The sequence below is a fragment of the Trichosurus vulpecula genome, chromosome 1 (assembly GCF_011100635.1).
Source record: "Trichosurus vulpecula isolate mTriVul1 chromosome 1, mTriVul1.pri, whole genome shotgun sequence".
In the NCBI taxonomy this organism is placed as follows: Eukaryota; Metazoa; Chordata; class Mammalia; order Diprotodontia; family Phalangeridae; genus Trichosurus; species Trichosurus vulpecula.
The window spans coordinates 449,374,786-449,391,747 of NC_050573.1; the positions used below are offsets into that span (position 1 = coordinate 449,374,786).

Here is a 16,962-nt window from a genome sequence, read left to right on the forward strand (position 1 = left end):
ATTATGTTATAGTGGGTCATAATTTAATACTTTATAAAATTCAGTGAGTACTTTTAGGATCAAATATTTCTTCCCTTTTATTAATAGTTGTGGCAAGGATAGCTTATTCTGAGCTAATTATATAGCAGTTACTGTCCTTGATAGACATCTACCTGAAACTTCTTAAGTTTTTTCAATAAACTTTATATTTTTGTTGTTATACTTTCTGATAAGTCTGTAACAAACAAGTGTTATTTCACAGAATTGCAGAATCTGATTTTGAAGCAAATTCAGAAAACATCTAGTCCAACCCATACTGTAACAAAAACCTCTTCTACACCATTCCTAAAAAGTAGACATCTTTGAACACTTCTAGTGAAGATGGGAACTTATTACCTCCCTAGTCTGTTATACTTCAGGATGGCTCTAATTGTTAGCAAGTTTTTCCTTAGTTAACACTATAGGTCTCACCATCACTCATAACTGTGCCGTCTCCATAATTCTGACATTCATAGGTTCATAGAATACTGGATTTAGAACTGGGAGGGGCTTGAGAGGCCATTATCTCCAACCCTGTCATTTTACAAATGAGGAAACTGAGATGCAAATTAAGCATTCCAAAATTCCTCTTTCTGACAATACTATCCTGAACCTCCTATAAACCCCAGGCCTTGTTTTCCCCTTCTCTCACCTCCCAATTCAACTATACCTTGTTCTTGTATGTCCTTGTTCTTCTATAATCCTTTTGATCCAGTATGTCTTGCATGTCTGCACAAGACATCCTTGATTGCTTTGCTCATTTGTATTACTGCTGGTCTAGCCTTACCAGTCCTCAACCCCAGATTACTCTTACCTTTCTTCTCCTATAAGCTTCTAGAGTAAAGCTGCTCAATACTGGCATTGACTGGTTCCACTGAACATGCACATTCTCTAATCATAACTCGACCTTCACTTTTATTCTTCCTTCCCTCGGTGACTGTTTCAAACGTCCTTTTCTCTCCTCAGTGTCCAGCTCTCCTCTGTCACTGCTCTTCCTTACTATATACTTCACAAACCCACTATATGATATCACTCATTTACTCTTCTTTTGCTTTCGCCTCTCAGGAATGGGTGGCCCTTTTCCTTGCTAATGTTTGGATAACAGTATTTAAAGTTGGAAAGAACCTTAAAGATTATGGAATGTAACTCCTTTATTTTGCAGTTGAGGAAACTGAGTTTCAAAGGCATTATCTAACTTTCCTAAGGTCACCCAAGTAATAAGTAACAAGCTTGGAATTTGAACCCAAGTCCTCTGACTACAAAACTAATTCTCTTATTAAAAAAAATTATAAACTTAATATTAAAAATAAATTCAACTAATCAAGCTTTTGTTGCAGCTATTTTACTCTTTAAAATTTTTAATTCAACTTTTTTTCTCCCCTTTCATTTCTAAATATTCATCCCCAGCTCTCCTACCCAACTGGGCCATCTGTTCTTAAAAAAAAAGGAAAAAAATCATTTAGCAAAACTAACCGACACATCAACCGAACATGACAGTATCGGAAATGTTCCATGCCCATGGTCTCCTACCTCTCTGTAAGGGAGGAAAGGAGGTGCATTTGCTCATTTGTTCTCTAGGGCTAATCTTGGTCATTATAAAGTGTTCATACATAGTGTTCAGTCTCCTTTTGTTGTTGTCGTCGCTCTTTTCATTTACGTTATTGTAGTCGTGTACATTATTTTCCTAGTTCTGTTTATTTTCTAGCAAGTCATAAAAGTTTCTCCATGCTTCTTTAAAATGTTCACATTCATTAATTTCTGCAGTCTGTTACTTTTGTGTACCACAACTTGTTTAGTTTTTTCCTGTTCCACCATCCTCCTGTTCCTCCACGCTCACAACCTAGATGTCATCCTAAATTATCTCTTACCTTCCACATCCAATATGTTGCCAAGGCCTGTCGATTTCACCTCTGTAACATCTCTCAAATGTGGCCCCTTCTCTCTTCTAATCCTGTCATCTCGCTAGTGCAAGCCCTCAGTCCCTCACATCTAGACTATTGCACTAGCCTTCTGGTTGGTCAGCCTACCATAAGTCTCCTCCCTCTCCAATCCATCCTCCATTCAGCCACCAAAGTAATTCTCTTAAAGTACCAGCCCAATTATGTCACCCCTATGACTCACAAAACTCCAGTGGCTCCCTTTCATTTTCAAAATTGAATACAAAATCCTCTTTTCAGCGTTCAGAGCCCTTCATTAGCTACACTTTCTCCTTCCTCACCTTTCCAATCTTCTTACACCTTCTCCCCTCACACATATTTTTTGATCCAATGCTGCTGGTTTTCTTGCTATTCTCTGAACAAGATATTCCATCCCTTGACTCTGGACATTTTCTCTGGCTATTCCCTATGCCTGAAATTTTTCCCTTCTCATCTCCTCCTTTTGGCTTCCCTGGATTCCTTCATGTCTCAACTGAAATCCTGCCTTCTACAGGAAACCTCTTCCATTCCCTCTTAATTCTAGTTCCTTCCCTCTGTTGATTATTTCCTGTTTATCCAGTTTATAGTTTGTTTGTACAAATGTGTTGTCTTCTTTGTCTCTCCCATTAGCTTGTGAGCTCCTTGAAGTCAAGGACTGTCTTTTGCATTTCTTTGTGCCTGGCACGTAGTAGGTATCTAATAAATGCTTATCGGCTGACATTGTTTTTAGTTCTTTGCTACTACAAAAAGTGCTGTTATGAATAATTTCCCTTTATATAGGATCTTTCTTTTTGTCGTTGACCTCCTTTGGTTATACACCTAGCAGTGGGATGTCTGGGTCAAAGGGAATGGACATTTTAATAATTTTCTTAGCATAATTTCAAGTTGCTTTCTGGAATGGTTGGATCAATTTATGGCTCCACCAATTATATATCTATTTTATCACAGCCTTCCCAACACTGATTTTTGTTCTCCCTGTCAATTTGCTGGGTATGAGAATCACTTTCATTTTCATTTCTCTAATTATTAGTGATCTGGGGTACATATGCTCTGTGATAGTTTGCAGTTCTTATTTTGAGAATATCCCATTCCTCCCCATTGTCTGCAGGAGATTGGCTTTGTAATCCTCCCCCTATTCTCTCTAACCTCTCCCTTACTGTTTGGTCCTTTCCTGCTTCCTATAGGGTGTTCCTAAAGTCTGGACACATAGGCAAAAATGCATATTTTCAAGAAACGAAATGAATGAAATTTTCAACCACATTTTATTTAATTGGAATTTTAACAGATAACATCTTCAATATGATTTCCATCATTTGTGATGCAAAGGTTAATGCACTTTGCACGATTCACGTGAACTCAATGCAATAACTCCACATTGCCATCAGTTTTCCTATGTGTCCTGACTTTAGGATCACCCTGTACAAAGATGCTCAAATTTGCCTCATCCTTAGAGGGGAAAAAACCCTCACAACCACTAAGTATTCCCTTAAGCTATCATTCTATAGCTCTCCTCTCAGCCAAACTAGAAAAAACTGTCTGCACTGATTGGAGTAAAATAGTCAGATGATCCACCTTGTCCAATTGAATTACATTCAAAACAAGTTTCCTAAGATTGCTGTAATTTTAATTCCTATTTTCTGTTATAAAAGTAAGCCTTGTAAATCGTTCTTTGGTCACCAATTATTGAGGGATTAATTGACCTGACTTAATGGTAACATATTGACTGTTACTATTCAATCATTACTGGGAAGCTTTCTGCCACAGAATTGTTTTCTATTTCAGACAATTAATTTTAACACCACATGGTTTCCAAAGTGATTTTCCTGGAGCACAATTCTGACTGTCTTACTCTCCTGCTCAGGGGCTTCCTGTTACTTCCAGGGTCATATATAAGCCTTTTTGTTTGGCATTTAAAGATTTTCCCAGCCTAGCCCCAATCTACCTTTCCAACCTTATTATACATTACTCCCTTTCATGTACCTTATGGCCCAGCCACACTGGCCTACATGCTGTCCTCATACACAGTATTCCATATCGTGTGTCTGTGATTGCATTGGTTATATCCAGTGCCTGGAAGGCATTCCCTCCTCACTTACCTGTCTCAGAATCCCTATTTTCCTTCAGTGTTTAGCTCAGGGACCACCTTAAAAATGAAAACTTTTCTGACAGACTTCAATTCCTAATGCCTTTCCTGCCAAATTATCTGATATCTATTTCATAAGAAGCTATGTATGTACTTGTATCTTCAGTACATAAAATAGTACCTGATACACTATAGGTGTTTAATAAATGCTTGTTGGTTGATTGAGAACTATTCATGCGTATTAACCATCATGAGTGTTTTCTTCTTCAATTTTTGAAAATAATTTTTGTAGTATACGAATTAACTTTAAATGTTTAATAGAAGTCACCCATAAACCTGACAAAACTAAGAGTTCCGCCCCCCCCCCACCTTGGTAGTTCATTTATGTCTAGTTCAATTTCATTTTCTGAAATGAAATTTAAATCTCTTTTATATTCTGTTCATTCAAGTGTAATCCTTCATTTCTTTTAAATTATGGTGAGTAACTTGAAACTGAGGCAAGATTTCCAGGCACTGGCACCTCAGCAAAGCCAGGGACAATGGTATGGCATGGAAAAGACCATTTTTATTGAGACTGTAGAGGAGGGAGAGAAATCCGGGTAGCTGGTAAGCCTTACAATTAGCTACTGCTCAGGAAAGTGGAATGGGCTTCAGGTGAGGCTGATCACACCCTCTCTGACAGTTAAGGAACGTTAATTGTTTTATGTGCCTCAACTACTTCTAGTGATCTTGGCTAGAAAATCTGAACCACCCCATCAGGGTCACCCTATTAGCCATCCCCTCGGGGAGACCAACTCATCTCTAATTTTGACAAAGAGAGACAAGGACAGGAGAGCTGTCCCTTGGGCAGGGGCCCTAGGCTGGTTCTTTATTTACAGGTAAACAAAGCAAAGGTCCCAGGTTAAACTGGTTAGCAAGCAGATGTTGGGGGGAGTGGGAAGGAGCAGCTAGGAGTGATCACGCTATTCAATCAAGTCTTTAGCTCTGACTGGGAGAGACCAGCCTTTTGAGCTGCATTGAGAAATGGGGTTTAACAAAATGGGGAATAGGATCAATTACAGAGTAGAATTGGCTATTAAAAGATACAGCATGATTTTAATTTTCCTCAAAATTCTCAGTATTACTGGCATATATGATTGTATGTAATGGGTATTAATAGTTCTTCTTACTTCTCTGTTATGATTTCTCCTTATTCGTTTTCTTATTTTGGTAATTTTATTTTCATCTGTCTTCTTTTAAGGATTTGTCAATTTTGTTATTTTTTTTAAGGAACTGGCTTTTAGTTTTGTTTATTAATTTGTAACCTTTTTGCTTTCAATTTTTTGGTGACTGATATGGATTTTTAAATTTTGTTTTTCTGGTTTTTAAATTGCTTCAATTAATTCATTTTTTTCTGTTTTCAGAAATATATCTTTCCTCTTAGGGTTGGTTTAGCAGTATCCTGGAAAATTTCAGCATGCTATCTCATCAAGATTATTATCATTCACATAGTTATTAATTGCGTCTATGATTTGTTCTTTGACTCCCTCATTATCCAGGATGTCATTGTTAAATCTCTATCTATATCATTATCTTTTGTTTTTGTTCTCCATCTTGATTTTCTTTTTTGCCTTATGTTCTATAGAAGATGTGTTTAGGATTTTTGCTTTTTGCATTTGTTTATCATTTCTTTTTGCCCTAGCAATGGCCTACTTTTTAAAGGCATTATGTGCTTCAAAGAAATAGATGTTCTTTAACATTCCCATTCAAAAGATATCATAAATCTTTCTGTACTTAATTCTCCAAGTTTGTTCACTTCTATATTTTCCTTTTCAAAAAATCCTTCCGTTAGGTCTGTCCAGCTCTGAGAGAAGAACATTAAAATTTCATACAATTGTCATGTTACTATGACTTTTTTACATTTTAATTAACTTTTCCTTCCTGAATGTGTAATTCAATGCAATTTGGTCCATATATGTTTAGTATTGATATTGGTGCCTTATCAATAGTTGCTTTAAACATAATGCCATTTCCCTAGTTATCTCTCATAATGTTATTTTTTTTTACTTATCTGAGAATATGATTGTAACTTTCACTTTTTTGGATTAATATGAAGCAAAGTAAACTTAGTTCAAACTCTCAATTTCATTCTGTATCTTTATTTTTTATAAACATTTTGTGATTTTCTAAATAAACATTTGTGATAAACAGATTTATTTATTTTGATGTTTATATTCATTTTTTCAATGACATGTAAAAACAACTTCTAGTATTCAATTTTTTAAAATTTAGAGTTCCTGATTCTCTCTCCCACCTCCTTGAGAAGGCAAGCAATTTGATATAAATTATACGTGTGCAGTCATGCAAAACATATTCTATATTAGCCATGTTGCAAAAGAAAACACAGACAAAAAAAAGAAACAGAAAGTTTTAAAAACTATGCTTCTATTTGCATTCAGATGCCATCAGTTCTTTGCTACTTTGTAAGTAGGTAGCATTTTTCATCATAAGTCCTTCAGGATTGTCTTGGATCCTTGTATTGCTGAGAATAACTAAGTCATTCACAGTTGATTATCGTATAATATTGCTGTTACTGTGTACAGTGTTGTCTTAGTTCTTCTCACTTTGCTTTGCAATCAGTTTATATAAGTCTTCCCAGGTTGTTCTGAAAGCATCCTGCTTGTCATTTCTTATAGTACAATAGTATTGTCACAATCATATACCATAATTTGTTCAGCCATTCCCCAATTGATGGTCATCCCCTCCATTTCATAGTCTTAGCCACCACAAAAAAGAGCTACAGTAAGTATTTTTGTACATATAGGTCCTTTTCCTTTTTTTTTTTAAAAAAAATCGTCTTTAGGGTACAGACCTAGGAGTGATATTGCTGGGCCAAAGGGTGTGTTCCAAATTGCTCCCCAGAATGGTTGGATCAATTTACAACCCCACCAACAGTGCATCCTGATTTTTCATATCTCCTCCGACATTTGTCATTTTCCTTATGTCATATTGGCCAGTCTGATAGGTGTGAAGTGGTACCTCAGAGTTGTTTTAATTTGCATTTCTTTAATCAGTAGTGATTTAGAGCATTTTTCATATGACTATAGATAACTTTGATTTCTTCATCTGAAAACTGCCTGTTCATATCTTTTGACCATTTATCAATTGGGGAATGACTTGTATTCTTACAAATTGACCATTCTCTACATATTTGAGAAATGAATCCTTTATCAGAGGAACTTTCTGTAAACATTTTTTCCCCAGTTTCCTATCTTCCAATCTTGGCTGCATTAGTTTTGTTTGTGAAAAAAATTCTTCAATTTAATGTAATCAAAATTATCCATTTTATATCCCATCTTGCTCTTTATCTCTTGTTTGGTCATGAATTCTTCCCTTACCTGTAGATCTGACAGGTAAAATATTCCATGCTCCCTAATTTGCTCATAATTTTATCCTTTATGTCTAAATCATGTAGCCTTTTGACCTTATCTTAGTATACAGTGTGAAATGTTGATCTATACCTAGTTTCTGCCAAACTGCTTTCCAGTTTTCCCAGCAATTTTTGTCAAATAGTGAGTTCTTGTCTGAAAATGTTGGATCTTTGCATTTCTCAAACACTAGATTACTGTGGTCATTACTTATATGTATTGTGGACTTAATCTCTTATGCTCAATTTCTTAGCCAGCAGCAGATTATTTTGATGATCACCACTTTGTAATACAGTTTGAGATCTGGTATGGCCAGGCAGCCTTCCTTCACAGTTTTTTTCATTGATTCCCTTGATATTCTTGACCTTTTGATCTTCCAGATGAATTTTGTTATTTTATCTAACTCTGTAAAATAATTTTTGGTAGTTTGATTGGTGTGGCATTGAATAAATAAATTAATTTAAATAGAATTGTCATTTTTATTATATTGGCTTGGCCTACCCATGAGCAATTAATACTTTAAGAATTGTTTAGATCAGAATTTATTTGTGTGAACAAATGTTTTGTAATTGTGTTTGTATAGTTCCTGGGTTTGTCTTGGCAAGTAGACTCCCAAGTTTTTTATATAGTCTGCAATTATTTTAAAGGTCTCAGCAGAAGGGCTAAACTAGGTTGAAGGTAACCAGCAGTCCTTAAACTTGTCAGTGAATTAGGGGGATGTCTATCCCAAGCATGTGAAGACTTCTCCCAACAGAATGAGTGGATGAGAACAGTTTGTTCCAGCAGCCATGAAAGTGGCTGAAGCAGTTGCTGTGGAGCACTTAGAGCCTGGTCAGACATCAAAGGCACCAAAATCATCCACTGCATCCCTGGCCATCACCACTCATCTTGACTTTTGTCTTGCCACCGGACTTCAGTGACACTAGAAGAGAGAGTAAGGCTGACAACTTTGTGCAACTCTGCCTCACTGAAAACCAATTTACGCAGGAGTCAAGACATCACCTGTGATGTCATTGGTCCTATTCAAAAGGAAGGATGATCTTCCTATGATTGCTAACTGGGTATTTCCCTCCATCTTGTTTTTTCCCATTTATTTTCCTTTCTCTTTCCTTTTACTTCATCCCTCCTCAGAAGTCTGTTTTACTTCTGACCACCATCTCCTCCAATCCACCCTCCCTTATATCAACACCCCACCCAATCTCTTATCCTCTCCCCTCCTACTTCCCTGTAGGGCGAGGCAGGTTTCTGTGCCTGAGTCAGTAATGTCATTCCCTCTTTGAGCCAGTTGCAATGAGTAAGGTTTAAATGTTGTTTAAGCGGTTCCCCTCCCACTGTAAAATCTCTTCTTTTATACTTCTTTTATGTGAGATAATTTACCTCATTCTACCTCTCTCTTCTCCTTTCTCCCAGTACATCCCTCTTTCTCACCTCTTAATTTTATTTTTCTATATCATCCCATTATCGTCAACTCACTCCTGTGCCTTCTGTCTATGCATACTCCTTCTAACTGCTCTAATAATGATTAAGTTCTTAAGAGTTACAACATAGGAATGTAAACAGTTTGACCTTACTGAATCCCTTATGATTTCTCTTTCATGTTTACCTTTTTATGCTTCTCTTGAGTTTTGTATTTCGGTCAGGTTTCCTATTCAGCTCCTATCTTTTCATCAGAAATGCTTGAAAGTCTTCTATTTAAATAAATGACCTTTTTTGCCCCTGAAGGATTATATTTAGTTTTTCTAAGTAGATGATTCTGGGTTGTAATCCTAGTTCCTTTGCCCTCTGGAGTATCACATTCTAAGCCCTCTGATCCTTTAAGATCCTAAATCTTTTGTGATCCTGATTCTGGCTTCATAATATTTGAATTGCTTCTTTCTGGCTGTTGTAATATTTTCTCCTTCACCTGGGAGCTTTAGAATTTCACAATACTATTCCTGGGAGTTTTTGTTTTGGGATCTCTTTCAGGCAGGGGGTGATTAGTGGGTTCTTTCAATTTTATTTTGCCCTCTGGTTCTAGCGCAGTTTTACTTGAGAATTTCTTACAGTATACTGTCTAGGCTCTCTCTCTCTCTCTTTTTTAATCATGGCTTTCAGGTAGTCTGATAATTCTTAAATTATCTCTCCTGGATCTGTTTCCCAGATCAGCTATTTTTTCCAATGAGATAGTTTACATTTTCTGCTATTTTTTCACTCTCTTCCTTTTGTTTTATTGTTTCTTGATGTCGTGGAGTTATTAGCTTCCACTTGCCCAATTCTAATTTTTAAGGAATTATTTTCTTTAGTGAGCCTTTGTACCTCCCTTTTCCATTTGGTCAGTTCTACTTTTTAAGTTCTTTTCTTTGGTGAACTTCCATAACTTTTCTTCCATTTGGCCAGTTCTGCTTTAAGGAGTTCTTCTCTTCAGTGTTTTTTTTTGGGGGGGGGAGGGTAGGGGATGATCTAAGAGAGGTATAGTCACTGCTGTGGTCTATGCTCTGGTCTATGAGCTACTACAAGCCGTGTTTTCTGCCCTGGAACTATGACCAGGGCCCCTGCTCCGCTGTGGCTGCAAATGCTTTCGATCCGTATGACCCTGGAATTTTGACTCGGACTCCTGCTCTCTTGTGGTAACAAACATCAATGCTTCTTTCTGCCTTGGACCTGAAACTAGGGCCCCTGCTCCTCCACAAGCCACTACAAGCAATCTTCTCCACTCTGGAAATGTGACCAGGTTCCCTGCTCCCCCCAACCCTTAGACTACTTACCTGGAACTATAATATGGCAATGCAACAGGGTCGTGATACCAATGCCAGCGAAGGGTCCCCTATAACCTCCTCACAGCCAGTTGTCCAACCCCCTTACTAAGTCTGTGGGCTGAGAGTTTGTGACTTTGCTGCTGCTGCAGCTGCTCCAAAGCCTGCTGCTGTCGTTGTTTGGGTGTGGCCTGCTCCCAAGGCTGGATCACCAGCCCACTGAGACACACCTTTCCTGCCAACCTCTTAAATTATCTCAGGCTAGAAAACTGTTTCATCCTGATCTTTTGTTGGTTCTGCCACTCCAGAATTCAATTTGAGGTGTCGTTTTAAAATTGTTTACAGGGGAATTCTGAAGAACTTTGAAGTGTCCTTGCTTTTGCTCCACCATCTTCTGTATCTTTATTTTTAGACATATTTCTTGTATATAGTAGATTGTTGGATTTTGTTTTCTTACCCATTCTTCCACTCGCATGTTTATTGAATAGTTTAATGCACTTACATTTAAAGTTATGATTGCTAGCTTGGGTTTTCTTCCATTTGTTTCTTTCTTAATGATTTTTATCCTCTTTTTCCTTTAAATTAGTACTTTGGTTCTGTCATTAGCTTTGTTTATGTTGCTTTGATGTTAGTCTAGTTCCCTACTTTTCTTCTCTCCCATTTCCCATTTGTCTGCCTCCATCCTAAGTTCTTTGAATTTACTTAAATTGCTCATTTCTTTTTAAAATGTATCCATCAAGTTCTTCCCTTTTGTGTCCCTTCTCTTTTTTTGCCTAGTTAAATGAGTGCTTTACCATCTCCTCTCTCCTCCAAACTCTTATTTTAAGTAATTTTCTTTTACTGCCCCCATTTCTAAAAAGTCCTCCTTTGCTTTATCTTCCTCATTATTTCTCTTCTTTATACTATATTCTGAATTTTATTTTCTGATTCATGGGGCATACCCTTACTTTTTCCTTTTTTATTCTCTGTGTCCCTTATAGGGGTCAAGCTTCTAAAGTACCAGAGCTATCTCTTCTACCCAATTTCTTTGTTATTACCTTTGTAAATATTACCCATCCTCCTTTTTATTAGGTGTCTTGCTCTTAGAAATACCAATTCATGAGGGAAGTAGTGCTGGATCGGAGAAATCCCTCCGTGCCTGAGATCATGAGGCCTGGCCCTGCCTTCTACCCAGTCTCCATTCATACTACTGCACTACCCTATCTTTGATTCTATTTCTTCCTCCCTCTCCTCTTTTCACAAAATCTTCAGAACATATCCGTTAACTATTGTCAGGTTCAGTTCAATACAAGTGTAGCCAGATCTTCCCCTACTTCTCTATATTACAGATGAACGACTTTACTTAGTAGTCCCAAAATATGCATCATGCTTTTCTTTTTCTATATACCTTGTGCAAGAGACTTCATCCAAATGCCTTACTCTCATCTTTGCCCATCAAAATTCTGCCCATCCTTTAAGGCTCAGGTCAAATGTCATTTCCTCTATAAAACCTTTTCTGGTTTTCACAGGAATAAGTAGTCTCTGCTCTGAAATCCTTTAACATATGTGCCTTTCTCATCTCATATCCTTTGTATTATGGTTATTTGATACGTGGTTTCATGGTACAATGGAAGGAGCATTGGCTCTGGAGTCAGAGGTCCTGGGTTCAAATCTTTCCTGACACTATTTATGTGACCTTGGCAAAGTCACTTATCTTCCCTGGTCCTCAGTGTCCCTATTTATAAAATGGTGGGAATTGGACTAAATGGTTCCTGAGGCCCTTCCAACTCAAGATCTTTGATCCTTTGTCTAGCCTCAGATACTTACTAACTGTGTGACCCTGGGCAAGTCACTTAATCTCTATTTGCCTCAGTTTTCCTCATCTGTAAAATGGGGATATAATAACATCTACCTCCTAAGGTTGTTGGTGCTGTATAAATGCTTATTCCCTTCTCCTTCCCACCTTTTTCCTGCTGCCAGACTAGACCCTTTGAGAAGAGGAACCAGACACAGTTGAATTTCCCATGAAATCTATCACAATGCTTTCAACATAGTAGTCACAAAACAAATTTTTGTTGAATGAACGAATATGAATGAGATAGCACAATGTAGTGACAACAGAATGGGATTTGGAGTCAAGACTGTGGGCATGGGTTTGACTCCAAGCTTTGCTTCTTATCTCTTTGACCTTGAGTAGGCCCACTCCACTGCTCTGAAACTCAGTTTCTCCATTTGTAAAATGAGGGCTTCCTAAGATCTCTTCAAGCTTTAGAAATATATCCCAATAATGAAAGAGGAAGTCATGGAAAAACATCATGAGACAGCACAGTGTAAGGAGAGGAAGGATGGCTGGACTGGGATTCAGGAAGCCCTGCTATTGCCTTGCTCCATCTCTCTGGGCCTGAGTGAGCAGCAGCATCCATAAAACAATGTGGGAGCGGAGGACTGGTAGGGACCCTTGCAACTCTGATGATCTGGGAGTCTATAAACTGTTATTCCTTCTGTCTTACTGGGGATTCATGTACATCTACAGAAGTGTCTTGCTCTCCGTTGGTTTATGCTGAGGAGGAAAATTGCTCCTGCCCCCATTGGTAATTTTTGTGACTGAGAGACCCGTCTTGTTATAAGGATAAAACGAGTTAACATATGTCAAGTGCTTTGCAAACCTAAAATTACTAGCTACTGCAATTATTATTCCATGGTATGTGCAACCCCATCTGGTGGCTGAGGGGCGGGAAGGAGTGGCTATCAGGCATTGCCTTGGCTGCAGATTAGAAGGTCTCTATACCACTTTCTTTTCTATATTTAAAAAGTATCAGAGGCAGGGGCCAAGTAGGCCACCATCCACCAGAAACTGAGTATCTTGATACATGAACAACCTCAAGTTCAGGAGAGAATATGGAAGGCTCTTTTCCTGCCCTGTTTGAAGAATATGCCCAGTACAAAAGGCAGACTTATAAAGCCGTGTGAGAGCTCAGTAGTTGAAATTGCATTTGTGCCCTCCTGGAGGGCAAACAAAGTGAAGAAATGAATTAAGGAACAATGCATTTATGAGATCTAGAAGGGTCAGTGCTGTATTATCTCCTTATGGTCATCATATTTAATAGCTCTGAGACAGTATTCGCATCCAGCTTATTTTAGGAGATATTTAACCATTGCAAAATCAAGTTTCACAAGGGAATGGACCCATATAACTTCTCTAGTGTTTCAGAGCTATGAATCTGGCCTAACCTTCCTATCTTCATGGAAAACCATTTCTAAGAACTTTATTTGAGGAGAAGTATTTATTGAATCGTAAGATTGATACAAAGCATTGGCTTTCTCTATTCCCAAATTAATATTTTGCTCTGTTGAATCCCATCAGTTCATTATTTCCAACAGCAGATGGTAGCATTTTCACATGAATTTACCTTCTGAGTTGATATTTTTTTAAAATGCCAGTGGAAAAAATCCTGATAGTTTTGATGTTCTTTTGTTTCTGAAAATGATATATTTTTAAAAGTTGTGAAATATTGTCAGAGGGAGATATTTAGAATTCCAAATTGTCAAGTGCATTGGCCTATAATTTGCAGATTCTCCTCTCTTCCCTTTAAAAAAAATGGAAACATTTGTCCTTCTCTAGTCCTTTGGCACCTCACCTGTCCTCCCTGGTCTTATGAAGCTCACTGAATTATAGCTGCCCAGATGGAATGGGGCAGTTGTGGCAAAGGAAGCTCTGGGGAATGCCACTTTTTAATGTTGGGGTTGATGTGTAAGTGCTGGTCTTGGAGGCAGGAGGACCTAAGTTCAAATCTTGCCTCTGACACTTACAAGCTGTGTGACTATGGGCAAGACACTTAACCTCTGAGCCTCAGTTTCCCCATCTGTAGATTAAGGTTAATGTCTGTAGTACCAACTTCACTTGTTCTTGTGGGTCACAAAAGGAACCGTGTGTTTGTGAAGTGCTTTGCAAACTTTATGAATCATATAGATATCAGTTGCTGTTAATCAATGACCCACTCCTACAACAACAACAGCAGCACACCAAGGGGGCTCTCCGAGGCACAGGCAAGAAATCCTGAGGCCAGCTGCTGCCCCTGAGGGGTCGCTGTCAGAGGTGTTCTAGCTGCATTACTATCTTTCCTCCTGGGTGGAAGTCAATAGGAGATTATACTCCTTAGTGTGTGGCTGATGGGTTGGGGAACAGAAGTGGGTATGATTCTGTTGTTTTATTTCCTCTATTATTTAGTTTGCTGTTCTGTCCCAATGAGATGTTTTGCTATCCGATGGATAGTTCTTCTTTTGTATATCATAGAGAATACATGGTTTAGGAGTGTATATTTGCATCATTATGATTGGCCAAAATATTCTATAGTAATCCTGGGGTAGCCAAGGGTTCTAGAGCCAAGTGGAAACTCTGTTTTACAGGATTTTTTTTTTAAACACCCTTTTTTTGGGCTTTTCTTGCCACCATTAGTGCTTCTAACACTAATCTGAAAGAGCCATACCATGATTTTGTGTTATCTCCTTTTTCTCTCTTGCTTTCATCTGTACAGATTTTTTTAAGAATCTAAGTTGTTTGATGAGATCCTTATGTATCCACATTAGTCTTTTTAGATAATTACCCATTTTCCTTCTCACAGGAACTGTTTATTTCTCAAGACTTTAGTGTTTCATTCTTGAGAGATTCTCATCTCTCCTAATTGTCCCCTCTACAAATGCTTTGAAATCTATGAGACTGGGTTCCTTTTTTGGTCCTTTACAAACTCTAAGATTTAGTGGTGATTTTTCCCTAAGGTTTTCATTAATTCTCTCCATCTCGTCCTCTCCCAACCCTCTCCCCCCAACCCCATTAGCAATTAGTTCCTCCTTGTTCATAAGAATCGTATCCAGCATAGAATTTCCTTCATTCATTTCTCTAAGTTATAAAGGATGAAATTTTCATTTAGGGCAAGTCAAGGTTCTGCTTTTATTTCAGATGGGAGAGGAGAGACAGAGAAAGAGAGAGAGAAAGGGTTGAGATGAGGGAGAAGGGGGGTTGGAGGGAAGGAGAACATTACTAAATTTCATCATTCTAGATTTAAGGAACATTTCAGCCCATTTGGATTTGCACCAAATTTTGACTTTTCCTTAGACCTTTAAAAAATTCCTAATACAATTTTCAAAGCCTGTGGCCTTTCATTTTCAGTGTTCTTTTCTTATTTATATGCAGCACATGCTAGAGTTACTCTCCCAACACCCACTTGCACTGCAAGGTTGGGTCTCCAGAACCTCTCTAAGCTCTGGGGATCTAAGCTCATTACCTCTCATCAAAAAGTTTCCTCCTATGATTATCAGTTGATATCAAGTAGTCAGCCATACTTAATTAGCTTTTAGAAAGAGGTAGTTACTGAGGAGTAGAATCAGAACGGTTGGTGCAAATTATCTCCCTAAGTCTGTACCACACCCTCCTGCCAGGGCATGCAGAGACCTTGGGGGAAGGTGGTCTCAAGCTTGGAGCATGTGTGGCACAAGAGGATGACTCTCAGCTCTTGGAATTCCTTTTGCTGAATTCCTCTTGATCTTCTATGTAGGTTGGGTGAAGAATTGTGCTGCCATCTTTGTAGAATCAATGAAGTTGCCTCTCCTTGGGGTATCTAGTGTGTCCTTGGCCCCTGACACAGACCCTGTCACCAGCCACCCATACCCCAGGGGTGCTGGGAGGATTCCAATCCCTAACCCTTTACTCTTGGAGGTTCACAAGGTCCCAGTTGGGGAAAGAAAGACATTATGGTACTGTCCTCCCTCTGGCCCCCAACAATTCCTTCTTAGAGGTTCAGCTGTCCCCTTTTCTTTTTTCTACTGTCACTATTATAATAGAGGCTCACACAGCCACTTCCCTGTATTGTTTTATTAGCTTCCTAATCATCTTTCCCATCTTCAGTCTCTTCCCTAGGTCTTAATCTCCTTATCTCTAGGATGAGGGGGTTGGCCTTAATGGTATCTAAGTTCCCTCCTAGAATTAAATTCATAATCCCATGACCCCTTTCCTATATCAACTTCTATATACATAGATCTTCTCAAAACTTTTTTTTTTAACGATTCTGTTTCAGTAAAGCCCAAACATTCAAAGATGGGCATCATCTGGAACCACTCTACACTTTCAGCTTTATCTCACCCTACTTCCCTCCACATAGTGTACACTTCCCCAAACCAGACTTCTTATACTCTTCTCCACCTTTTCCACCTCTTTGCTCTTACTCATGGCATTCTTTTTGCCTGGAATGCCAGTCCTGCCCTCTCCACCTATTGAAATTCTAAGCATTTAAGACCAAGTTCAAATGTTGCTTCTTCCCTGAAATTTCCCCTATCCCCCAGTCAGAATTTTCTTTACCTCCTATGTCTCACATAGAGCTTTATTTATAACGGTATGAACCATTTGGTGTTATGATTATTGATGTGCTTTTCTTCTCCCTCCCCCTTTCTGATTGAAAGCAAGGACTGATTGATTGTGTCATGTTACACAGCATCGTATCTTGCCAACACTTGGGCTGCACATGGTAGGCTCCTAATGAGATAACGTATAGAAAGCACTTTGCACTTAAAATACCCTTAACTTCTTAAAGTAATATCACCTACTACATTATCATGGTTGTTTGTTCAGGAGAATTAGTTGAACTTATTCTGAGCCATATCAACGAGCTGTCTTGTATCCACTTTGATTTTTTCAGGAGCACCCAATACTTGGACAGCCTTTCTTTGTCCTTCATCCTTGCAAGACAAATGAATTCATGACTTCTTTGTTAGAAAATTCTGAAAAAGACAACAGGTGAGAGATACTAGTCTGATACATTTAATTGCATTTATAT

General features: G+C 38.3%; 1 protein-coding gene across 2 annotated transcripts in view; it reads left to right on the plus strand.

Moving 5' to 3' along the window:
* ATG10 (autophagy related 10) overlaps nucleotides 1-16,962 on the plus strand; it is a 335,179-nt gene that overhangs the window by 316,666 nt on the left and 1,551 nt on the right. For both annotated transcript variants that reach the window (XM_036742357.1, XM_036742358.1), the window contains one exon: nucleotides 16,825-16,922. In XM_036742357.1, the coding sequence (XP_036598252.1) occupies nucleotides 16,825-16,922 (98 nt within the window). The remainder of the gene's footprint in view (nucleotides 1-16,824; nucleotides 16,923-16,962) is intronic.